The sequence below is a fragment of the Mesoplodon mirus genome, assembly GCF_964341445.2.
Source record: "Mesoplodon mirus genome assembly, chromosome: 12".
NCBI classification, from domain to species: Eukaryota; Metazoa; Chordata; class Mammalia; order Artiodactyla; family Ziphiidae; genus Mesoplodon; species Mesoplodon mirus.
Window position 1 is genome coordinate 60,720,485 of NC_138988.1, and position 27,153 is coordinate 60,747,637.

At 39.9% G+C, this 27,153-nt stretch overlaps 2 protein-coding genes across 2 annotated transcripts in view; both read right to left on the minus strand.

Annotated features, from left to right (window-relative positions):
• Positions 1–27,153, minus strand: part of KHDRBS2 (KH RNA binding domain containing, signal transduction associated 2) — a gene marked incomplete at its 3' end in the record, with an annotated part of 651,690 nt that overhangs the window by 79,423 nt on the left and 545,114 nt on the right. The window lies entirely within an intron of this gene.
• LOC309814211 (histone H4 transcription factor-like) lies at positions 8,241–10,538 on the minus strand. Its single transcript, XM_082639747.1, is given in 4 exon segments — positions 8,241–9,671; position 9,752; positions 9,754–10,385; positions 10,388–10,538. Coding segments are annotated over 4 exon segments (1,581 nt in total). The 5' UTR covers positions 10,446–10,538; the 3' UTR covers positions 8,241–8,781.

The following is a 27,153-nucleotide window of genomic DNA, read 5'->3' on the forward strand; positions in this document are numbered from 1 at the left end:
ATTCTAAGTCATGTGTAAGTCTGCTCCAGAAATATATTTCATCACTAAATAGCTCAGCTTGCATCTCCTGAGTATAAGGATATGCTCCTACATAGATACAATAGTATTACTCCCTCAAAAAAGTCCACAATAATTTCATAATATAATTTACTGTGAAGCCCATGATTAAAGTTCTGTTATTGTCAAAAACAGGACTTTTATAGCTATTTTTTTTTAATTTATTTAATTTATTTATTTTTGGCCGTATTTGGTCTTCGTTGCTGCACACTGGCTTTCTCTGGCTGTGGTGAGCAAGGACTACTCTTGGTTGTGGTGTGTGGACTTCTCACTGCAGTGGCTTCTCTTGTTGTGGAGCATGGGCTCTAGGTGCATGGGCTTCAGTGGTTGTGGCATGCAGGCTCCATAGTTGTGGCTCACGGCCTCTAGAGCACAGGCTCAGTGGTTGTGGTGAAGGGCTTCTTTGCTCCATGGCATGTGGGATCTTCCTGGACCAGGGCTCGAACCCGTGCCCCCTGCATTGGCAGGCGGATTCTTAACCACTGAGCCACCAGGGAAGCCCCTATTTTTTAAAAAAATCAGAATCCAATCAAGATTCATGAATTGCATTTAACCATTATATCTGTTTAGTCTTTTCAGAACTAGCATAGTCTTCCAGCATTTTATTGCTTTTCATAACACTAACTTTTGTGTAGTCTGGACCAGTCTTTTTTCAGACTGTCCCACATTCTGAATTTGTCTGATTAGTCTCATAATTACATTCCCACTGAATAGTTTTGAAAGAACACTACATATGTGATATTGCATTGAATATATACAAATTTAAAAATTCTAGTTCCATGCGACTGTTTGGTTGAGTATAAAAGTTGAGGCTGAAAATTATTTTCAATCAAGATTTTGAGGGCTTTGATTCAATGTTTTCTATCATTACATACCTGTGGTCTTGAGAATTCCTGCTACTTGTTTGTGACCTAGTTTAGTTTTGTCTCATTTTATTTTTTTCCGTTTCTAGATGTTTTTACATTATTTTCTCTGATGTTTTGAAATTTCCCAATGCTGTGCCCATGTGTGTGCATTTTCTTTTATTTCTTATGCTGGGTACTTAATAAACTCTCTCCATCTGGAAGTTTATACTCTCCAGGTCTGGGAAGTGCTTCATTTTTCTTCTCACTTTCTAGAACTCTCACTAGTGAGATGTTGGATCTTCTGGATTGGTGCATTAATTTTATCTTTATGTCCTATGTGATATCTCTTATTTTTTTTATTTTACTAATGAGAGAATTCTATAAATTCATCTTCCAACCATTCTATAAAATATCCACACATACGTTCTAATAACTATTAGGGTGTGGAGAGGAGATTTCCTTGTATCCGCATCCTATCCTCATCCCAAGGCCTCATCTCCTCTCGGGTAGAATAAGAGTTAACATCGCAGTTAGAATTCTCAGTGCTGCAACTGGCAGTGCCTGTTCCCAGCTCTCTTTCCTGGGCAGCCACCTGGGTCTGTGACTGGGGGATTAATTACGTTTGCCACATGTGTCTCTTTTCTAACACCCAGGCTATTGTTCTTCTGCCACGTTTGTAAAAAAATAGCTTCATTCATCTCCACGTCCTACTCAGGACTCAAGCGCTCTAACTTCCAACAAGAGGCAAGCAAGTATTGTTTTGTCTTGTTCCCTTTTTTTTTTTTTTTTGCTGTGTTTGTGTTCTATAGCATAGCCATGGAGTGGCAGGTGCAGGTCTCTGAGGCCTTCAGCCTCTTGAATTCCCTTCCTTTCTCCTATTTCTATCTGTTAAAATGCTACTGATTTCTAAAGGTCATTTACATTACATGATTTCAGGAAGATTTTTCTGCTTCTACCAAGCATAAGGTAACCCTCTGCCCTCTGAATTTAATAGCCTATTGTTTTCTTCTCACTGCTACCCAGAATGTCTAAACATATACCATATTTATTTTTCTATAATTTTCTCTTTTTAAATGTATGCTCTTGAAAAGAAAGTTAGTCCCTTTTTGGTGCCTTGTGGTGCTTAACATAGTGTATTCAATAGGGTATTCATTCAATGAATACGTATTGAATTGTTAAATTAGTACAGAGAAGACTATTCTCATCCAGTGTAGATATGGATTGACTCAAATCAATCACCACTAAAAGGGGAATATTACAAATGATGAGTAGAGAGTAGTATGATCTCTATTTATGAAGAATAGCTTTGGTCTGTGGAAGACTATTACATTTTCTTTCCTCATTTACACTTTCACTTTTTAAAATATTAACATAGAAAATCCACAGAATAGATAGAAATCTTTCCTGACAACCCACAATTTCCTAAAGCATATAGTTAAGTTGTCCATAAATACTTGTACTTTTGTAAAAGAGAAAGTAAATGTGGATACTTATACTTAATCTATTATTGTTGTCTACAATTTGATGTAAATATTTATGTGGTTTGCTTAGGACAGTTAAAAATATAGATCATGCTGGTGATGTTCTAAGGTAAATCACTAAAATAGATATGCTTCCAAAAGGATCAGTCAGTATCTGCAAGAGATTCAAATTAAATAAGGGTATTCAAATAAATATCAAAGCATAAAATATCAAAAATTCTAAAATTTTTTTCCCACTTTTGCTCCACTGTTTCTGCTGTTTCTTTTGAAGAAATTACTGGGATATTATGTCCCAGCCTATTAACACATTTGTGTTAATAAATTAAGACTATTTTAGAAGTTACTTATCCTATCACAGTCTCAAAGTAGAATTTCCTAAAGAATAAAGGGTACATCTGATGTCCCAGTAAAGGAAAAACCTCCCTCTACAACTAAAAGTTTTAACTCTATTTCCTTCTAGCTGAAGACAGATGATTTGGCATCTCTCACAAAAAAGAAAATGCTCAAGGAGACAAGACTCATTTCTTTTGGAGACATGAAGAATATCCCTATTACCTAGAATTTCTTCATATTTATGAAGTTATAAATTCTTTAGTTTTCTATACTTGAGACAATATAATAAGCAGATCCTCATTGGATTTTTTATGAAACACAAGCTTGGCTATTTTCCAGATCTTCACCAGGTCCTGTGCAATTTACATAAGGTAAAATATAAAATGTAGACCTGACATGAAGGCGTGAGAAATAATGAAAGAAGAGGACAAGTTCTCTGCAGTGTCCTATGAATTTTAGATCACTTTATACATCTGAGTACTGGGCACATCAACATACAGGATACATGGGTATTACTATAAGCACATGTTTTACAAACCCAGTCCTTTTCAAGGCTACTTTGTAAAATGTATTTCTTGCCACAAATATGCCTACTAATTTTTTTTAAATTTAAGGAGACCATTTTGATCTAAACATCCTTTCCTGAACTATAATTTCTGCACACATTTTGGGTTTTCAAAAGTAAATAATATTGGCCCTACAATAAGCTTAAAATAATAGTAATTCAGCAGACTTTATGAATATTAACCACTGAATTACCTATTATTCCTAGCAATAGAGACAAAAGAAGAATGACATAATTCCTGTCTTTTAGACATTCTCAACCAGTGATGTTTGAAAAAATTGTATGCATGTGTATGTATGTGTGTGCGCATGTATAATGTTATTATAAATTTTAGTGACATAAAGCACAGTATTTTAAATAAAAACAAATACATTTAATTTATATTTAAATAAAATTTATATTTCATTTACATTAAAAATAAAATTTATAGAACTCAATTTAAAGATAAAATATAGAATTTATTGTAACTTCTGTACACATATAACTTTAGTGTGACTTGCTGTTTCTTGAAAAATTCACTATCAAATTTTATAATTCTGTTTTTACAATAACACCACTATAAATCACAGCACAGATAAGATAAATACTTGATTACTCTTTGATTCTTCAGAGACAGCCTTGTATTGATGAACATGTATAAATCTGACATTAATGTCACTTGAAATTTTCATTTATGTTGACAAGCAAAATGAAAAGGAAACCTCAAATATGCATGTCAGAACTTTACTCATTTGTCATTTTTGAGAGCAACTTTGTTCTGAATTGGACAATGGTTTTTACACACTAGAAGAATATTTCCTCAATTTCATGTTCTGGTCATGATATAAAGGCTGCAGACATAACAGACTTTTAAGTTAAATCTGCTTTATTAACATTTTTCTCCATCGTTTTCTTGTCTGCATAATCACTGTAACAAAAAATCAAGTCCTGGTTTTTAGCATTTGCCAGTATCTGTGGTGTAAATACTCTTTCTATGGCTGATTTCAAGATAGCAACATGATATCCTTAAAAACAAATTTGGGAAGAGGTAAACAGTAGCACACCATATATTATTTCTGCCATACAGAACAACAGATGTAACCTTAAGCATAGAGTGTAATGAAACAATTAGATAATAATGAGTTTTTAAATATTAACGTTTTGTCTTTAATATAACTAATTTAATATTAAGTTTATAAAATTTAATTTTTAATAATGGCTGTGTTTAACAACCAATTCATGAAATTCCTGGAAATTTTACAAGAGATTTTGTGAGCCAGCACAAGTCTGCTCTAGCACAGCAGTGCTCTCGGCTTACTAGAGGAGATCAACAGGTATATAAAAAAAATTTGAAATAGAAGTGGAAAGTGCTTCAATAGATTATATAATAGGGGCTATGACATCACTTTGGAAGGAATGCATAAATCTGTCTGGGGATTTTAGGTGGAAATTCTCAGGGAAGGCCTTATTTGAGATGGTTATTTGTGAATAAATATATTTTCTAGAGGGACAAGTGGGTAGTGTCAGAGCATTCCAATTTCCATGTGTGAATGCATGGCAACATGAAAGAAAATACTGTTTGGTGAACCACTAGCAGTTGGATCTAACTAAAACACAAACGCCTAAGAAATGGTAGGCAGTTGGGCTAAAGAAGTAGGTAGGAGTCAGGTCTGAAGTGTTTCCTATGACACAGTAAGGATTTTATTTTTATCCTATAGGCAAGAAAGCCATGGAAAGATTTCAAGCAGTGGAATGACAATACATAGATCTATCTGCATTTTGTCACATTCATTTGACTCTTTAAAAGAATTCCAAGTCTTTTGGGACTAGGCTCCATTTTCCCCTCTATTTTCTTGACTAGGTTAATCATAGTTACTATAAAACCCTTGGATGATAACTCCAATGTCTGAATCACTTGTTTCTTTATTTTTCCTCTTGGTTTCCTCATGCCTTATAATTTTATTTACTGAATTCTTGATATTGTCTATGGAAATTTGTGAAGGGTTTTGCCTGATAATATTTTCTTCCAAAGAGGATTAAGTGTTCCCCTGGCAGGAAGTTAGGATAGCAGCAGATAACCTTGATGTCATGGAGAGATGGTTTTAGGCAATTGGATAGAGAAGATTGAAGCTTAGGCAGTCTGGGCTACAGATATAGCTCTGGAAGTGATCAACATAAAGATGACAGTTGAAATTACAAGCACTGTTCAGGGTGCCTACTGAGAAGAGAAATTTAGGCTACACCATGCTCCACATGGAGCCAGTGTTAGGAGAGCTCCCCTTCCCATGTTTAATTGGCCTTTATCTCACTAGGAAATGAAGGCACAAGCTGTTATAAATATAATCCTGTTTCTTCAAGAAGATCCCACTTTAAAAAGAAAGTCAATCTTGAATTTATAAAAAGATGATATTTCTCTAAAGGCCTGTTGTAAAATCCCCATGCCAGTGTATGTTTTGGACATTAACCTGTAAGAATCTCTGGCTGTTCCTGGGTATACATTACCGCCTCACAGACACCAAATCAAAAATTCTTCCAAAAATGGAAAAATAAACAGAATATGTATTAAATTTCCTCTAGATACAGAGTTTTTCTAATCAACACGCATTTATGAAGTTTTTGAAGATTTCCTGTAACTAAGAGAATCATCATACAAAATAGTTCAGAACATTTCTTACCATATATTTTGGAAAATGCACGTTTCCAAAATATTATGTTACTGAGAGTTTGGCTAACTCCTATTGTACTGGATTTACCTATATTAAAAGTTAATTGGATCATATAAAATTGCCATTTTTGTAGGTACAAAAAATATGTATTTGAACTGTAGTTAAACCTAATACTAACACTAGAAACTATAAAACTGACATGTTTTTGTCAACTAAAGAGAAGCAAAAATATCTTGTGATGCTAATAAGTTATTGTGGCTTTCAGAAGAAAATCTTTTTTGAAATTTAAATAATATGAAATGTCATCCTGACTCTGCTTTGTGCCCACAGTTTCTTCAAAGACTTTTCAATTTAATAGGCCTTGGTGACAGATTTAGAATTTGGTCATTATTTTCATTTTGGGCTTTATTTCCGTAAAATGTCAGCAGGTTTTAAAAGAAAATAAACGAAAATAATGCGGAATTTTCTAATAAAATTGAGAATTCAGTGGGTATTAAGAGAAAATAAATGAAAATAATGTGAAATTTTCTAATACAATTGAGAGAAAAAGAAAATAAAGCCGAACATGCAATCAAGAAGCATAAAATATTCCAGAATTAAGTAATTTAATTATGAGGGTCAAGATCATAATTTTGTCACCAAACTCTAAAATTCTAGGCACAGAAGCAATTTGCAAATGCTGCTCTTTAATGTTATTGAATATAATTAGCAGGTCATATGAGAACTTGACATTTAACTTTCTTTATGAAGTGTGGTTAATTCTTATAAGCATATGTTCCTTTCTGGATGAGTTAAACCATAAAATGCATAGCATGTCCACTTCATATATATTTCTTGTTACTACAAAAGCACTTCATGGTAATAATTCAAATTAAAAAAAACATATCATGAAATATTAAAATAAAAACTATACATGAAATGCTAATATTTTAAGAGTCAATATTCTCTTAGGATGTAAATGATCAGTGTTTATGACATGTATCTGATTGATCATGGATTTTTATACTTTCTCATGTTTCTTTTCTTAAAGGTTTTATTTTTATGTGAATATCTCCCTACATTTTTATCATACATTCTCTGCTTGATATATGGATGAGTTTCTTATAAAATAGAATGATTTTAATAGTATCTCCCATCTCTTTTTTCCACTAAAAGAATAGCTTCCTATTATGGATTGCTGGCTTGTGTGGAACAGCGTGGCAATAGATACCCCCCCCCGCCCCCAGGTTTTGTTACTGATGCAGCTTATTCACTCTCTGTGGGAAATCATTATCTGTTCAAAACCATCCTAAACCTGAATGTGTCCACACAGCGAATGGGGAAACACTACACCTAATAGTCTAGCTTTACAATGTGGTAATACTTAATTTTCTGAAAGTTTTATGGGGAAAACAATAAATAAGTCTCTAATAAGTGGGGAATGTATTCTATTATAGCTTCATCTGCTATGAGGTTGCAGATATGTGTTTTATATTGCTATTTTAGGCTACAAGAAACCAAAGCATGAAAAGTTGTTAACATCATCATAGCTATCTCATTCAACCTGTCCATGGCAGGGATAAATTAGAAAAACAAAACAAAACAAAAAACAAAGCAAAATAAAAAAGAATCCAATAATTCAACTTCCCATAATGACTCCTGCCACACTTCTTGGTAATATTATTTTTGTTGCTGAAACAGAGATTTTATAGTTTGTGCAAGACTATGATGGCATGATGTATCTATCTATTTGATATTTTTCAATAAAGTATCTTTAGTGACACTTTTCAGTTAGAAGGCAATTTAAGAATCCATCATTTACTTTCATAAATAAAACAATGTTGGCATTTTGTTTTACATAATTATCATTTTCTAATAAGTTATGCATCAGGCAAATGTATATCAAAATGAAATAATAATTTCATATAAACCAGTTGAGTAATCTTCATTCTTACAATGGCTTTTTCCCTGTTGTATGGTACCATATATAACAAAAATTCCTTTATTATCCTGAGAGGAAGACATTTCTGATCTCTTTGCAATTCCTATGATTAGAAAATACTAAGATAAGACAATGCCCTTTATTCATCTTTAACATTTGACTTACAAGTGAAAAACATGAGTTGTCTTTTAAAACTTGGTTTTGCACTGAGTCATGACAGCATTACTAATTTTATTTTTCTGGAATGTTTTGTTTCAGTAGTGCTTAGTTTCATGGAGAAAATGTAAGTATTCAAGTTAACTATGTCATTAATAATGACGTTAGCATTGTTTGAATAGGAAGGGGGTCTCATTGCTAAATTAGGTTTAGCTCTGATTTTTTTTTTAATGGCCCAAGCGTTTCTTTTATTACCAAAAACAATTGTTACACACATACTCAGTGCCTCCAATCTCATCCCTGAGGATGACCATGAAAGTCCTTGGGGTTTGTAGGAGGAACCATTTAGAGGGAAATGCCTTGGCTGGTTGTGAGGAAAGTGCCCTTGCAGGGATCAGTTACGTTATCATCCCTGGGCCTAAGGACCCCTAAAGACAGGAATGGATGTGAGTTGACTATGGATTTTAATCACTCTTCCAGCACGTCTGGGGGTTAGGGTTAAGCCTGACACTAGCCCCCTCTACAAGAACACACACAACCAGGGTGCCCCCCTAAAGAATCCAAACTCCTCAGGATCCCCACAGAATGTGGTCTGGCACAAAAGGGAAGTCCCTCGGTCTGCCGAATGATGCAAGCCGGGTCCAGAGTGGACTGCACTGCTCTCAGCACCACTCCTAAAGGCATCCATTGGCAAGGGCTGCCCACTAGGGGCACTGCCACGAGCCCGGCTCAAACCCCAGCTGGGGTCTGGGGTAGCAGTGGTCAGGGTCTGCAGCCTTCACACCATCTGGACTTCTGGCCCCTCGGCTACTCCCTGAAGCTCTTCCATGACGCCCCCGGAGGGGGGCTCAGAGGCTGGAGGTGGCTCTCCTGGGGCTTCGGACAGCACATAGTAGACAATCTTTCGCTCGCCTTGGGCGCTGGTCTGATTCACCACGTGGATGACAGGGCTAGAAGTGTCCTGAGAGGCCGAGAGAGCTGTCCCCTCACCACCCCCACCTTCCTCTTCCTCTTCAGCCTCTTCCTGGAGTCCTGGCTCCCCTGGCACTGTTTCTAGAATGATGCCCTGCAGGCTGCTCTCATTCAGTGATGCTCCCAGGCCCGATCCCTCTGGCGGCTGCTGCAGCGGTTGCTGTGTCAGCTCTACACTCTCATAGTGAACCAGCTGCAGCCGCATGTAGCCGTCTTCATGCTCCTTGTACCGAAAACGGGGGTGCCCTGAGGGCCACTTGAACTGGTGTTTCTTGCGAAGGTGCACGGTGAGGTTATTACCCCTCGTGAAGCACTTGTCACACACGTGGCATCTGTACCTCGGCTCTGAGTCTCCTTCATGCACTTTTCGGTAATGGGACTTGATAGAGCAGAGCGACCGGGCACTGAAGGTGCAGTTCTCGAAATCACACCTGTAGGCTGGCTCTTTGCTATGGGTATCCAGGTGCTTCCGGAGGTCGATCAGATTCTTGCAGCTGTAGTCACAATAGTCACATTTAAAGGGCCGGTCCTCGCTGTGGCGAAAGCGCATGTGGTTTCGGAGGGAGGATGGCAGTGGGCAGGTCATGTCGCAGAGAGGGCACTGGTAGTGGTCCACATGGTTACGCATGTGGTCCCGCAGCAGCCGCTCCGTGGCAAATCTCTTGGAACAGTGAGAGCACTGGAAGTGTTGCTTAGCTGTGTGATCTCAGGTAAGCGATTTAACCTCTCTGAGCCTCAGTTTCCTCATCTGCCAAAAGCGTGGATAAGAGGCCTACCTCATGGGGCTGCTGCTAGGATTCACTGAGATAAGAGGATCCAATGAGGTCTGGCAACGGATGTGATCTAAGAACTTGGTGTTGTTGGCAAACATGCCCCCGCAGGTGGGGCAGGCCACCACCTTCTCCTGGGTATGGCTACGGAGGTGCTCTCGAAGCTTAAAGCGGTCTTTGAAGGTGCACGTACAGCCTTTCCAGCCACACAACACCAAGTGGTTGTCCTTGCCGACTGCCTGGTATTCACAGCATAGGCTGTGCGCTTCCACATGCCGATAGAACCACTCGGGATTGTCGAAGGAGCTCTCACAGTGCTCCCACAGACACAGGAAGTGGTCAGGGATGTCAGGGATGAGGTTGCGGCTCTGGAAGTCCAGGACGCAGGGGCTGAGGTCGGCCTGGCTCTGCAGGGCCTGCAGCCCGCACTGTTTCAGCTTGGTGTGGTAGCAGTGGAAGGAGACATGGCGCACAAGATCAGCAGAACTGTCCAGAGAACAAAAGCCGCACTCCTGCCACAAGCAGGAGAATTCTTCCTCCAGCGGGTCCTCCTCCTCCTCCTCCTCCTCCCCGGAGCCCTGCAGGTGCTGAGTGACGTGCTCGCAGAACTCCTCCATGGCTGAGCACACAAAGGAGCAGGACCCCACTCACACTGTAGCCCCAGGTTCTCCTTTCGAGGAACTTTCCCAGGGGGCGGCATGGCCTTCACCCGTCGATCAGTCTAATCGGCTCCGGCGTCTCTCCTGCTCTCCTCCCACCTCCCACCGTCTCCGGTAGGGCTCTTGAGCGACGGCCAACGACAGCCAATTGCCGTTCTCGGATCCCTCTAACAACCAATTGCCCCTGCGACTGACGGAACCCATGCGCGACCAAAACACGGAAGGGGCGGGAGTGAGGGGCGGCGGGACGCGCGGAAAGGTACCGCTGCTGATGCCGCCGATCTCCTGGCGTGGCGTAAGCGGGGATCCCTAGGGCCCGAATTCCCCCAACTGCGCAGGCTCGGCCCACGGCACCCACTGGGCATGCGCAGAGCTCGGGCTGAGCGCAGAGAGTGGTCTCCGACCTTGTGTTGGTTATCAAGCTAGCTGGCCGCGTGGGCGGTGAGGCGGAGGAACAGGTGGAGGAGGCCGAGGAGGCGGAGGAGGAGGCATGCGAGGCTCCGTGCCCAGCACAGTAAGCCCCGCTCAGCCCAAACTGGGGGTCCTTCACCTTCTTAATCTTCCTGTTTCTTAAATATCAGTATTCCTTGTGCCATCTTCTCTTTCCCCTGCACCTCACCTCCTGTGTCACCAGGCTCAGAGAATGACTCCTTCAAGTCAGAAACCTGGCGGTCATGGCTGATTCCTCCCTCACACGTCGCATCCAATCCATTGCCAAGACCTGTAAATGCTACCCCCTTAAATACAGGATCTCTCACGTTCATCCCCCGTTCTTGATGCTCTTGATGTTCGCCGCCCCCTCTCTAGTCCATTAACAACGTCCATCCCAGATGTGTACACTGACCTAACTGGTTCCACTGCGGGCACCCCTACTTCCTTCCAAACCATTCTCGACGGAGCTCTCAAGTCTAGTTCTGATTTTTAATCTTCTTTTGAAAGTATTCTCTCCTTCTCTAGTCAGGGCCTGCTTTATTTGTTTGTTTGTTTGTTTCCACGTAGCTCAGGCTCTCCTGTGGGGCTGGTGACTCAGGGCTTCCTCCAAAACCAGCAGCTCTGGAGGCAGGCAGTATGAGCAAGGAGGGGCCCTTCATCTCCACTGCAACCACACAAGCTATAGTTTAAGTTTACATGAGATTTATTTGAAAAATTTAGTCTAAAAATGTTACAAATGTGTTGGTGTACAGCATTCTGCATTATTAAACAATTTTACATGTTATATTATTAAAACTATCAAATGTAAGCTATTGAGGCCAGAAATATAAGTTTGCCATATAAAACCCCAAATTTCCATCAAAGGATAATTCAAATTGCCATATTATTCTATTAACTATTCATTTTCTCTGTGGTGATTTACTTCTTTCCAAATTTAATATTGCGTTGGCTTATAATGTTATAGCTGCTATTGTATTTCCTACATGGAAGCTTCATAAATACTAGGGCCGTGCAGTCCAATAGATCTTTCTGTGATAATAGAAGTTTCCATGCTCTGTGCTGTCACTGGTCAGACGTGGCTTTTGAGCACTTAAATGTGGTTAGGGTAACTGAGGAACTGAATTTTTAATTTAATTTAATTGATTTAAATTTAAATTTAAGTAGCCACATGTGGCTGTTGGCTACATGGATGCAGAATAACTCGTGAATAAACATGTGTGAAATACTCAGCTGTCCAGAGACTTTTTACATGTCTTTTTTTTTTTCAGTTTGAGACAGGCTGGGACCTGGGACCCTTTGTTTGCACCTGAACAAACCTCTCCTCAAGCAACAAAATACAAAGAAACTGTAGGGGTCTAAAAATAACTGCATGCATGTGCAGTTGGGGAAAATTATGGACAAAAAGATACAAAAAGACTAAAAATAGTCAACTGCCACTTTTGAAGATCCAGGAGAAAAAAAAGGGTGTTGGGAGCAAAAGCAGGGTACTACACATGCCCCCTGCACACACCACCACCTAAGGGGTGGGCAAACCACCTAAGCCACCCCTCTAGCCCAACCCCTGGACACACCCCTACCCTCACCCCATATAAGGAACAAGCTCACTGCCCTGCCCAGCGAGTGAACAATCAAGGGAATCTGTTGTTTGTTCTCGCTTCCCCCTTCTGCAGGAGGGCCCCCAATAAAGCCTTGCCTGAATTTCTTGTCTGGCTTCTAGCCAATTTCTATTGATTAGGGAAGGCCAACAACCCTGGTTGGTATCAGATTTATGGCACCCAATGTGGGGCAGTTGTCCCCCTCTTGGGAGAGGATCTGGGTACCTCCAGGACCACCAAATACAGCTTCACCATGGGTGACAAGTGGCCACCTTGTGAACCTCTTGTTTCAGTGTCACTGGATTTGGTAAGTCTGCCTTCCTGGCCCCTTGGGACCTCAGTACCCTCATTAAGACTCTACACTTTCCCCTCCCCCTTGTCTTTTCCCTCTCCTGAAATCTCTCCACTTCTCCTCTCTCTGTCCTCTTCTCTCTCTGTCCTCTCTTACCTCTGTCCCCTACTTCTGAAAGACTGGACATTGGCAGCTACAGCGTCACTCCTCTCAGCTTGTGAGACCATGCTCCCTCTGACCGGCAATGGCTCCCTTTGATAGGTGACAGAGGTGGGAGAGGCATGCCTCACACCATGCAGACCCTGGTCCAGCAGCCTCTCCCTGACAGGAGGTTTATGAGAGTGATAGGGGGTTAAACCTCATATCATGAACTGGCTGGATGTTCTATCATCCCAGTATTCTCACCTGTATTTTCCTGCTGTCTCTTTCCCTTTTTCAGTCTTTTCTGTCCCTCCCCCCTTCCCCCTCCCTGAATCCTCATACCTGAAGTCTCTGCCAAAATTGTGGGCATGGTGGAGCATTTAAACCTTGAAATACAAATGCAGCACACTTTCCCTGAGATTCCAGGCTTGGCTTACTTGGTGGGATTTTAAAGAACAAAAAAGAAAAGAAAGGAGCTTGCAATTTTCCCTCCTCTGCTTTTGCAGTGTAACTATTCTTTCTGCCTGAGCTCTAGGGTCTTGCATCTGTCTCTTCTGCTTTTGCAGTGTAACTATTCTGCCTGGGCTCTCAGGAACTACCTGATTCATCTGTAGCCTCCCAGACCAAGGAAAAAAAGGGACCATTTTAAATTCAAGTGGGAAACTATGAGGCCTCTGGTTCTGTCTTTATGGAAAAATTAACTTGTAAATGATCTGTATTTAATTGGCTTAAGGAAATGGAGTGCTTATACACATTCTCAGAAATATAAAGGAGGCTCACCAGAATACATTTTGGGTTAATGTGATCTGGGGAATATTCAATATCTAATTAATCTCTGGTATTAGAGACAGCTTAAGCTTGTGGGTTTAATTAATGCAAACCTGTCTTTAGAGTCATCAACATTAAGTATAATACTTTTATTGTACCTATGGTTACTGAAAGTCAATAAGTGCATATTGTTTCAGTTATAAAATCTGTTAATATGGAAAATAACCTGATATGATTAAACTTTTAAGTAAATGGTCCTGAGATAAGAGCGTTTTGGTAAACTCTATAGGAATAATTATGTTTTGGAAACGTCCATTTAAATAGTCTCTCCAAATTTTGGTAACTTAAAACTAAATTAAGTTAAATGATAGGAATTCATTGAATATCCAGGCCATTTCAAATAAGATAAAATATTGGGAACATTAATTGCTAAGCAGGTCTAAATTTACCTACTTTTGTCTTCTTGTGAGAGAGAAACTAAAGCTGTTTGGTGTCACCTTGAGATGTTCTCTATCAATTTATAGAATGCTAATGTAAATGACAGTTCATGGTTGCTTAAGGAAAGTAGGAGGTGTGTTTTCAGAAAGAAATGTATGAGGATTGGAAATATACTTTGTTAATGTAAAAAGGGTGAGTTTGTTCCATAGCTGGTTATTTCTGAATGGAAAGAATAAGGGACTTTCTGGCTACAGAAAGTTGCAGAAGGTTTGTGGAAGAGGAACACTGAGAAAAGAATTTTGTATGTGGTCAGGACTTTCTAAGGTTGGATTAAATTTAATTAGGTAAATGGATTTTATTATGAGTAGGCTGATACAGGACTGGATTTGGTTTCTCTCTCTCTCAAAAGAGAACAAAGTTTTCCTGGAATGCTGTTTTTTTGATAACAGATTGTATGAGTTTCTGTGTCTTTAAGTGATCTGTATTTATTTTTGAAATCTTTTTTTTTTTTTCACCTTAGTCTAGGAATAATTGTTTCACAGCCACCTATGATTCTATCTGACCAGGTGTTTGTAAAGCTTTTTGAAATTTTTGACAGACATCCCAAATATCAAATTCTAATTAAAGTTCTTTTGACCCCCCCCAGCTAACTTTGGGGTGCTTCAAAGGGCCCTTGGAGAATCCTAAAGAGAGATCCTAAACTAATTGGGTTCATTTTGTATGTTAAATTACATGGGAAACATTGTCCAAACTCTCTGTTCCTTGTGTCAGATGGAATCATCAGGCTTTGCCCAATTTTTATCACAGCCACCAAACAAATAAGAGATAGGGTTTTGGGTTCTTCTGCTGTCTAGTCTCTCACCTTACTCTATGCACAAAAAATCCCCTGTGGGAATACTCCTACCTCTAGGCCCTCAGGTCCTGACCCCTGTGGCATTTTCCATTGTGCCCAACTCCAACTCCTCCAGGAGTTCCTTTTTGCACCTCTAGGACCCACTTCACTCTAAGCCTTGGCAGCCCATACCTCGTTACAGACTACCTATTGGGCTGGCCACTTCCAAGCAGCCCACATCCTTTAATAAGGCTTCACAGATGCTCAATCTCGAGGAATACACCCCAACATAGGAAAAAATTGTTATAGGACATAAGCTTTATGGACACCAGATCTCCATCAAAGAGAGTCCTGTCAATGCACTGGCACTGGTTCAAACATCCTCTATAGGGGCCCCCTTGTGCGAGGGACTGGGTCAACCAGAGATGTCTGGTTAGGCGATGGGAGAATAGAGGGCCCTCAAAAACCCATTAGGTAAGATGAGAATTCGGAGGACACTCTAATCCCCTTCTGACAAAAGCCTCCTAGTAAATGTCTCTGAGATTACAGACTTCATTTCGAGGAGTGCTCTTGGTTGCAGGTTACTCAACATAGGAGGATCCTCTTCTAAGCCAGAAGAAACACCTCTGGAATATATTCTTAAAAATTGGAAATTTAAAAAAATAGAAGGGCTGGAAAGGGAAAATTTTTAACTCTACTAACACTGCCTGGCCTTTATGTAAGTTGGGGGATAGAGAAAAATGGCCTGAAAATGGGTCTCTAAATTACAGTACCATCTTGCAATTGGATCTTTACTCTCATAAGATGGGAAAATGGACTGAGGTTCCCTATATCCAAGCCTTCACAGTCCTTTACCAAAACCCCACTCTATGAGGCTCCTTAATCAAAATTCAGGGTAATCAGAAAACACTCCCAACATTTTAGATGATCTCCTTCTAATCTTCCCCAATTTTTAGGGAGGGGGGAAATCAAGTTTCCCCTGCTTCTCCAGAACCACCTGATTCTCCAGAGCCACCTACTTCCCTGGAGGCACCTACTTCTTCAGATTTCTCTGACCAATCCCAAACTCCACCTCCCTATGTCCCTTTATACCCTCCATTACCCTAGGAGGGAGAGACAGGTCTCTCCAGGGTAACTCATAGTGGAACTTCCTATCACCCAGGATCAGGAAAAATAGGCCCTATTAGGGAAGTGGCAAATGGTGAAGGGACAATTAGAGTACATGTGCCCTTCTCTTTAACTGATTTAGCCCAAAGCAGAAGAGACTGGGCCAATTTTCTGAAGACTGTAGTATGTTTGCTGAAGGGTTTCAGGCCCTAACTCAGTCCTTTGATTTAACTTGGAAGGATGTCCAAATAGTCCTGTCTACTTGCTGTAACCCTGAGGAAAAAGAGATTTGGGGCAGCAGCCCAGGGGCACGGTAGCCAGCTTGCCAATCTCAACATTTTGTTAAGGGTGGAGACGCAGTCCCAAATCAGAAGTCCTGTTGTAATTATAATTCCCGAGATGGAACAGAAGGCAGGAAGCACATGATCCAATGTGTATTAGAAGGGATGAGAAAGTATATCAAAAAGCCAAAGGGTAAAGGAGTGACCCAAGAAGAAAAAGAAAATCCAGCCCTCCTTCAGGGATGGCTTGTGCAGGCTTTTTGAAAATTTACTAACATTGAACCATCCACTCCCCAGGGTCAATCCCTGTTGGGAAAACATTTTATCAGCCAGTCTACCCCTGATATAAGGTGGAAACTCCAAAAGTTACAATTAGGCTCACAAACCCCAACGCCCCAACTTCTAGAGGTGGCCTTTGGGGTATTTAATAATCGAGATCTAGCTGAGGAAGAGGAGAGAACCTGACATGAAAACAAGCAGCCCAGGGCTCAAGCTAAACTCATGGCCATAGATGTCAGCCATGCCTTGAAACCTCAGGAGAACCCAGGGGGGCCAAGGAAGTTTAACCATCTTCCTGGAGGTAAAGCCAGCAAGGGGGGATGCTTCAAATGTAAGCCAACTGACCACTGGGCCCAAAAGTGCCAACAAGAGCTCTCTGGCCCATGCCCAGTCTGCAAACAAACCGGTCATTGGAAGTGGGAATGCCCTCCGTCCTGAAGGGGAAGGGGGGCTCCCAATTCCGAGATGGCCAAGTTGGATGACTGAGGTGGCTAGGGGATTCTGGTGACTCCCCACCATGAGATGTCTATCTCCATCAAGAAGCCCTGCATGGTCCTTGATGTGGCAGGTAAGAAAACCATTTTTTTAAATTGATATGGGAGCCACTTACTCTTTCCTGGTCTCTCATGATGGACCTCTTTTCTCCAAAAGCTGTACTGTGACTGATGTCAACAGAAAGCCTCGCACCCATTTCCTCACTGGGCCTCTCACTTGCCAATTTAAACAGCTTTTGATCTCACATGGCTTTTTGATTGTGCCTGAGTGTCCTACCCCACTACTGGGGAGAGACCTTATGGGCTCCCTTGGAACCACATTACAATTAGGAGGCCCCAAGCAGTCCCTTTTCTTGACTCTGACCAAGACAAATCAGCTGGAAGAACAAGGGTCTATTCCCAACCATATTCTACACACAGTAAGCCCGGCAATTTGGGACAAAGGAATCCCTGGGAAGGCTATAAATGCCTAACCTGTAAAAATTAGCCTTAAGCCAGAAGTCACTTATCCTAACAAGAGACAGTACCCCATAAAGTTGGAAGCAAAAAAAGTTTGCAACCTCTCATAGATAAATTCTTAAAACATGGCCTCTTAGTGCACTGTCAGTCTCCATGCAATAACCCCTATTCTGCTAGTTGTTAAGCCAAATGGGAAATATCAAATGGTACAAGACCTTAAATCAGTAAATGATGAAGTGGTCCCTATACATACCCTTGTGGTCAGTCCTTATAATATATTAGTCCAGATTCCTGGAGATGCCAAATGTTTTACTGTGCTTGACCTCAGGATGCCTTCTTTTGCATACCAGTTCATCCCTCATCACAGTATCTGTTTGCCTTCGAGTGGACTAACCCCCGCTATGGCCAAATGCAACAATATACCTGGATGGTATTACCCCCAGGGATTTTAAGACAGCCCACACTTGTTCGTCCAGGCCCTAGGAAAAGAGCTAAAGGAAATACACCTAAAAGAAGGGCCATTCTACAATATGTAGACATATTAATATGTAGTCCCACCATGGAGGCCTCAGATCAGAATACCATTGAAGTCTTTAATTTCCTTGGGACCCAGGGTTACAGTGCCTCCCAGAAAAAAAAAAAAAAAAAAAAAGCACAAATCTCAAAACAACAAGTTATATATCTGGGATATATTATAAACCCTGGAAGTAGACAGTTATCGCCAGATAGAAAACAAGCTATATTAGGCCTAAGCTCCCAAAAGACAAAATAAAACTTTGTACTTTCTTAGGCATGGCAGGATTTTGAAGAATTTGGATTCCAGGATTCAGACGAATGGCTAAGCTTCTATACAAAGCCACTAAAGGCCCAAATACAGAACAATTACTTTGGACTGGAAAACAAGAAAAAGTTTTTAATAATATCAAACAGGCCCTCACCAGAGCTCCTGCTCTGGGTCTCCCCAATTTAAAAAAAAAACAAAGCCATTTGTGTTGTACATAGCTGAAGAACAGGGAACAGTTCTGGGGGTCCCTGTACAAAAGCTAGGAGAAGTTCCTCAGCCTATAGTCTATTTTTCCAAACAACTAGACTCCGTGGCCTGAGGTTGGCCTGGCTGCCTCTGGGCAGTAGCTGCCACTGCTTTATTAGTGGAAGAAGCTAACAAGCTTACCTTTAAATAGCTGCTGGAAGTCCAGACCCCTCATCAAGTACAAGGGATTTGGAGATTAAAGGCCACCACTGGTTAACTGGAGGCTGCATTACTAAGTACTAGGCTTTACTCCTTGACTGTCCAGAAGTAACCCTCAAAACTTGCCACACCCTCAACCCAGCTACAGTAATGCCTGCAGAAAGCCCAGAACTAACACATTCCTGTCTTGAAACCCTTGACCTGGTTTATGCCTGCAGGCCTGATCAAACAGACCAGGCCATAGAAAACACTGAGGAAGAATAGCATATTGATGGCAGTAGTTTTGTTAAAGATGGAGTCAGGAAGGCAGGGTGTGCTATCGTGAGTGTTCATAGTCTTATGGAAGCAAAACGTTTGTCACCCAACACTTCTGCCTAGAGGGTTGAGCTTACAGCCCTAACTTGAGCCTTAACCTTAGGGAAAGGAAAATTATAAATATATATACAATATGCCTTCCTTGTTTTGCATGCCCATGGAGCTGTCTGGAAAGAAAGAGGACCTTAAAATGCAAAAATTCCCCTTTAAAATATGGGGCTGAGATTTTACATCTCGTAGAAATGGCTCAAAACCCAGAACTAGTAGCAGTCATTCATTGCCATGTGCACCAAAAGGAAAATTCTCAAATTACCCAAGAGAACAACAGGGCAGATGGAGAGGCAAAGAAAGTAGCCCTGATGCACATACCATGTAGAAACCAACATTGACAAAATTCAACAAGCCACTTGGCTTCAGCAGACAATTAACCACCAATCCTCGCTAATCAATACAGGCAGGGAAATTGAAAACAGTTCTCTAGTTTGTTCTCTTGGAACCCACAAGGTTTAGAAAACTTTCTGACAAGAGGTTTTTATTTTCTTATTACCCTTTTCTTTTCAGTCATATTGATTTATGCCATATTTTTTCTAGTACTGCGTTGTCTTCCCTACTGTTGTAAACTTGTGACTAAGACTTTTTGGTCCAAGAAGTAGACCTGGGACCAATAGGTCCAGACCTTTCATTCTGAAAATAGAGATACATATTCAACTTTAACCCTGAGATTAACAAAAATATATACCCAAGCAGAATGGCTTCTTGGCAGGAGTAACATCGTCTCCCCTGTCTTGTCAACAGTTAAGGAAGCCCTCCCAAAGTTAACCTGGTTCCTTCCCTTTCTAGGCCCTTTAATGGCTATTGTTGTTAGTCTTTTTTTTTTTTTTTTTTTTTTCTGGCTATGCGGCACAGCTTGTGGGATCTTAGTTCCCCAATCAAGGATCGAACGCAGGCTACCTGCAGTGGAAGCACGGAGTCCTAACCACAGGACTGCCAGGAAAGTCCCTTAAATGGCTGTTGCTGTTTTCCTTTCTAGCCATTGTTTTTAACCTTTTTATTGAGTTTGTGTCTTCTAGGCTCCAACAGTTTGAAGTAAGGCTCGTGATGGCTCAAGGAATTCAGCCCATTCCAGCGGAGAGTGGCCCAGGTCCTTACAGGTCCTTGAGACAGTCAGAAAGGTACTTGTACACCTCTGGGGCAGGCTAGGTTCTGTGGCCCCTGTCCAGCAGGAAGAAGTGTCAGAAGAAACCTTCAGCCCCTTATTCCTTAAGAGTACGGGTGTAGAGTCTCTCAGGGGAGAAGGAGACAGGCTGGGACCTGGGACCCTTTGCTGCAGTGCTTGCACCTGTACACACCTCTCCTCGAGCAACAAAATACAAAGAAACTGTATGGGACTAAAAATAACTGTGTCCATGTGCAGCTGGGACAAATTCTAGACAAAAGAGACCAAAAAAAAAACCCAACTGCCACTTTTGAAGGGCCTGGAGCAAAAGCAGGGGGTTGAGAGCAAAAGCAGGGTACAGCACATGCCCCCTGCACACAACACCACCTAAGGGGTGGGAAAGCCACCTAAGCTACCCCTCCAGGCTGACCCCTGAACACATCCCTATCTTCACCCCATATAAGGAACAAGCTCACTCGCTCAGTGAGCAAGAAAGCAGGGGAACCTATTGTTTGTTGTCACTCCCCCGATGCAGCAGGGGCCCCAATAAAGACTTGTCTGAATTTCTTGTCTGGCCTCTAGTCAATTTCTATTGATTGGGGAAGGCCAAGAACCCTGGTCAGTATCAAGTTCATAACCATAGATGGAGAAAAAAAAACAAAGGACTTAGATTTCATAAATGATGTCACTTTGAGAGCAAAAGGAATATGTATTTTGAATCTGCCATCCACTCCCCCTTTATCTTTGTCCCCTTGTGGAAATTACCTTTGATTTTCTCTTTTGTGATTTTGAGTGATGTTGCTTTCCAATGAATGGGATGGATTGGGAGCCTGGAAGACATTTTCTGTAGACTACTTCCTTGAGAGCATTTGAAAATACAATGAAGAAACAATTAATGTCACAATAAGCTTTAACAGTTCTGAGAAAATTCCAATATGCAAACATCCAAACAACAGTAATGAACAATGAAATTAGGTAAAATGAAAAATACTTCTTGACTCCGGACTTATCCTTCTTATTATCATTTTAAAGAATCAACAAAGGACTCATATGCCGGAATCTTTGATGATTTAAAAACTGCTATTTTAAAGTAGAATCTTATGTTGTCAGTTCTGCTCTATTCCTTATTGTTTTTTTATAAACTAACAAGTGACTTCTGGGCTTTATGCTTAAGGAGGCTTTCAACACTCACAAAAATTTATCATGAAGAGTTATTTTAAGAATATACAAGATTGCTGTGTGGAAAAGGGTAGAAGACACCAGAAACATTTTATGTGTGATTTTATCCTTTTTTTTAGAAGAACAACAACAACAAACAACATTATTGTCACAAGGAGTAACTTAAATATAGGAAGAAGAAAAGAGGGACTTAAAAAAACCTCACAAGAGATGAAAGGTCAGTGTTTCAAAGTCTGTGATATCCTTAAATCTGAGGTCAATGAATAAAGACTTACTTTTTTTCCAGTGACAAATGCTAACAGAAATGAAAGAAGCAGAATGATGGTGGTGAGGCTTATACACAATCAGTCAATACAGAGAAGCACAAGGGGAACAAGCCACAGTCTACAGGTTCAGGCTCTTTCTGCTTGGATTTCCATTAACCTTCCTTGATTAAGACTCTTCTAGCATGCAGTACACTGTGGGCTTTGTCTTTCTGAACTTATGCTGTTCTTCACTGTCAGTTACGCCACTCACCTTGCTAATCCACCAGTGGTATTCTGTTCACCATCTCTATCTCACCTCTTTGGAAAGCAATCAAGTGTTCCCAGACAAATCCCTCTTGTGATTCTAGCTCTATCGCTCCTTTCTAAGCTGTTAATGTTTTGGTATTTCCCTCTCTCATATTTTCCTTGTTCACCAAAATGTAACTTCGTCTCTTCTTCTCATTTACAATCAAAAGAGGAAAAAAAAAAACCTAAGAGGCAATAAATTGTCACAGGGATAGTCCAATTTGCCAAATGTTATAGTTCTTTCCAAGGTCAAATTCCTTTGTTTCTGATTTTATCTTGAGTAGCATTGCATATAAATTGTGTAATAATATGTCTGTATCAAAAACAAGGTAAGCAATGTTATTAATTATAATGTTTTTGCTATTATACCCATATACAACCCAAAATATACAAATATATAATTTTACATTATGTCATAGTATAGTAAACTAATTTTGAGTGACATATTTTGGGACCTGTGCAAACACTTTACATAGATTATTCCATTTATTGTTAGGAGGCGGCCCTAAAGATGCAATAAACACACCATTCATGTCCTTCTTCTTCACTCTGTCCCCCTGTCTCTCTCTGTCTCTTCCTTTGTCTTCTACTGTTTCAATTTCTCATCTCTCTTTGTCTTTCAGGCATCTCCACTCAGCAGAGAACATACCCACCAGCTGCTCTATGGTCACATTACTTAGCTAATTGGCTAACCAAAGAGAGAAGAAAGTTTCTCTCTCCGCTTCAGCTTTCAAACTCCCAAAGAAGAACTGTGATCAGCATACATCACATGGTCCTCTTTGTACCTTTCATTATTGCAGGGGGAGGGGGTAAGGGGTCATGACTTGAATGATTTGACACCCTGCAAACTACATGAGCACTTCTCAGAAAGAAGAGGGTGATATTTTGGACAGGTAAAACTGTCCAGTAAAATGGATATCAACATCTTTAAGCAGAGAAAAAATTGTAACTCTTGGTCAGCCCCACAGTCAATAATGGTCATGCTAAACAAATTGTGGATCTTTTGCTTATATGTGTGTAGTGTTGGGACTTTTATTTTCTTCCCCAGGGTTATATGGAAAGAGAAGAATGTATGGAGACAGGAGCGAGGATGGTGATAGAGCAGACATGCAGAAAAGGTTTCCAGTCTGTGATCTCGCCCTACACTTAACATGTTGTAAAATGGTGTGGTAGGCTGCTAATGCCCAGAGAGATGTCCATGTCCTAATCCCAGGAATCTATACATGTTCCTTCATTTGGAAAGAGGACTTTGCAGAAGTAATTAAGTACCTTTGAGATCAGGAGATTGTTCTTCATTACCTGAGTGGACCCTAAATATCATCACAAGTGCTTGATAGTGACAGAGGGAAATCACAGACACACACACACACACAAAGCAGAATATGATGTGAGCAAGGATGCAGAGACTGGAGTGATGCAGAATTCTGGCGCCACCAGAATCTGGAAGAAGCAAGGAAAGATTCCCCCCCAGAGTTTCTAGAGGAAATTAAACCCTACAGAGTTCTGGCCTCTAGAACTCTGAGAGAATGAAGTCCTATTGTTTGAAAACACCAAATCCACAAACTACCTTCCACAGGACATTGCTCATGGTTTTTAAAAATCTTTGTAACTGATCATTGGAAGACTCTTTTCTTCAATGTCTCACCTGTTGTTAATAATCCCATACAGTTTTTCATCTTACATTTTGTAATTATCATATCTAGAAGTTTGATTTATTTCTTTTCTTGTGTCTTTCATGTCTCCTCCTTACATTTTAAACAACTATAATTTAGTTATAACAATTGTTTTAGTGTCCTTATTTACAATTCTAACGTGTGAATTATGGGTAAGTTTTGATTAGTTATTCTCTTTTATTATGTGTCATGTTTTCCTACTTCTTTGCATACCTGGTATTTTGATTGGATGCCATGCATTGTGAATTTCACATTTTTAGATATTATGCATTTTTGTTTTTATATAAATACTCTAGAGCTTTGTTCTGGGATTTTAACTATATTAAAAGCATTTCTTTTTCTTTCTTCTTGCTTCTAGTATTTGTTAGGTGGGACCAGAGAAGTGCTCAGCATAGGGCTCATTATTCCACATTACTAAGTAAGATCTTTGCATGTACTCTACTCAATGTCCCATGAATAATAAATTATGTTTTCCAGTATGCAAATTGGGAACAGGCACTATTCTTGTCCTGCTTCAATGTTGGCACTATTACCACTGATGCTTTTCTTTTTGTCCACATTGCACGCCATGCGGGATCTTAGTTCCCCGACCAGAGGTTGAACACAAACCCAGGACCTCAGCAGTGAAAGCATGGAGTCCGAACCACTGGACTGCCAGGGAATTCCTGATCACGGATGCTTTTAGGTGGTGATCTTCTTCCCAAACTCAGTTATTTTTCTTTGCACATAAATGTTAATAAATATCCTGTGGATCCTAGAATTCTCTGTGCATCTCTCTCCTGTCCAGTACTACTACAATCTCTGGCTGCCTTGGTCCCTCCAGACTTTCAGCTCTGTCTTCTCAGTTGAGGGAGTTTTCTGAGTTCCCCTGAGTCCCTTCTCACCATGTCACAGCCTGGAAACACTCTCGAGGCTGTGAACCGGGGCAAGTCAAGACTCAGCTTATTTTTTTCCCTATTTCTCAAAGATCACTGTCCTTCACTCCCTAATGTCCAGTGTCATGAAACTGTTGTTTCATATATTTTGTGTGCTTTTTGTTGTTTTAGATGAAAGAGTAAATGCAGTTCATGTGCACTCCAGCTGGCCATGAGCATGTACTATCTGAACTACATTCTGCTTGTAAGTACAATCTTGTATCTCTCTCTCACAAGATCGTGAGTTTTGACAGGTAGATTCTTTGTGGGTTTTCATCTTAATCTCTGCCCCTCATTGTTAACACAGTGTTTTGTATATATTAAGCATTTAATTAATACTTCCTGATTTTTGAACTGTTAAACAAAGCTCCAAATTGAGATTTGTTGAATGTTGTACATGTTTCCATAAATTACAAAGATGGAAATTTAGCTTCCCCCACCCCTTAGCCTCATTTTATAACTATGGCACATATGGCCCACAAGGGTTAATATCCTTTCTAATACTATTTAGAGTCCAACATAAAATGCAGTCTAGTGTTTGACTTTAAGAGAATTACTTAATCAGCCGGTGGTGGATGGTTTGCATCCATCTATAAAATGGGTATAATAATACTGGCTGTAAATAAATGACTGTTGTGTGGCTAAGATGAAGACTCAGTTTGTGGGTAATAGAGTACCCTCAGCAACTTTCTAAAATATTAATGAAAACAATAATTTTGCATATAAATAGTTTGAGCAAAGGATTCAAATGCTTTCAAAGAATTCAAAGGAAAAAGCATAAGAGAATAATCAGTATTTCTTGTTCAAATGGAAAACACAACTTTCTTAACTAAATATCTGCTGTATATGCAGGTCAGCAATGTTTATAACTATGATGATGATATAACCAACACAGCTAACACTGTTACCCCAAAAGACTCATACTCCCACACTGCTGTATCCATTTTTTGTGTGTAACTCCATCCGTTATGTGCTTCTTAGAAACACAAAAGTTAAACTGCTATGCCTATTCCTCTCATATAGTACTTTTCAAAATACATCACAAAAATAGCAGTTTTAATAATAATTCTTACCTTCTTTCAACTCATAATTTAAAATATTATAAAAACACTATTAAAATGGACTTACTGTCCTAATTCTCTTTTTTCATTTTAGATAAGAATTTTGTTTAGTCTGCTAGTATTTACAGGTACCCCAAAAGTTAGCCAGCTCTCCTTCTAAGTACAGATGAAGTCGCTAAGCCACTTGCTCCAAGGTAGTAACTTCGGGATTTCTAAAACACCAAACTATTTTGGAAAGTATAAGAGCTCTTTCATTTCCCCTGGTAGCACACTTCAGCCTCAAGTTATGATGAACTGGCAGACAACAAATTAATGGGCATCATAATGTTAGGATTTGGCTAATCAACAAAAATTAAATGAACACAAGCAGCCTAAAGGAAGCAGAATGTGTGCAAAGGATTGTCATTTCAGTTTTAATTAACTTTGTCTTCACACAGATCATGCTGTCTTTTAAACCTGGCCAAACTCTATTAAAGGTCTGAGGATTTGGGCTGGCTCTAAATGGCAAACCTGATTTACTGGAGAAGATTTCATTTCACTTGCACTTGTTTACTTATTCAGAAAATAAGTTGAAAAAAAAAACATGAACATAAATTTTTAAAAAGTCCTAATGTTGAACTTCATCTAAAAAATGATGAGCTATTTAAAATGCATGTTATATTATTTTTAATTGGAAAATTCGATTATACATGGTCTGCTTAAACATTCTGAAGTTATTATAGGTGAGAGAAATTAGGTAAATTTATACTTGTTTTTCTGAAAGCATTTGTATTGTTCCCTTAGAGAAAGTTTGTAAACAAGTGTGGAAACAACACAGAATAAAGCCTCAAACTGTTCTTGATACCAGTAAACCAGTACTCTGGAGAGGACGATTTCTGAAGGAAAAGTCATTACTCACAGAATAGAAAATCATAAGTTTTAGGATGATCTTATGACACTCCTGGTTTTAACTTATTTGATATGGAAATAAGGAATCACGGAAATTTACGGAAAAGCAATAATTTGGCACAGCACCTCCACAATAAGTATAAAATCTAAATATGTTCTTTGAGAAGATAAACAAAACTGATAGACCATTAGCCAGACTCATCAAGAAAAAAAGGGAGACGACTCAAATCAACAGAATTAGAAATGCAAAAGAAGAAGTAACAACTGACACTGCAGAAATACAAGGGATCATGAGGCACCACTACAAGCAACTATATGCCAATAAAATGGACAACCTGGAAGAAATGGAAAAAATCTTACAAAAGCACCAACTTCCGAGACTGAACCAGGAAGAAATAGGAAATAGACCAATCACAGCACTGAAATTGAAACTGTGACTAAAATTTTTCCAACAAACAAAACCCCAGGACCAGATGGCTTCACAGGTGAATTCTACTAAACAATTAGAGAAGAGTTAACACCTATCCTTCTCAAACTCTTCCAAAATATAGCAGAGGGGAGAACACTCCCAAACATATTCTATGAGGCCACCATCATGGTGATAGCAAAACCAGACAAGGATGTCACAAAAAAGAGAAATATACAGGCCAAAATCACTGATAAACATACATGCAAAAATCCTCAACAAATACCATGCTCAAGTGG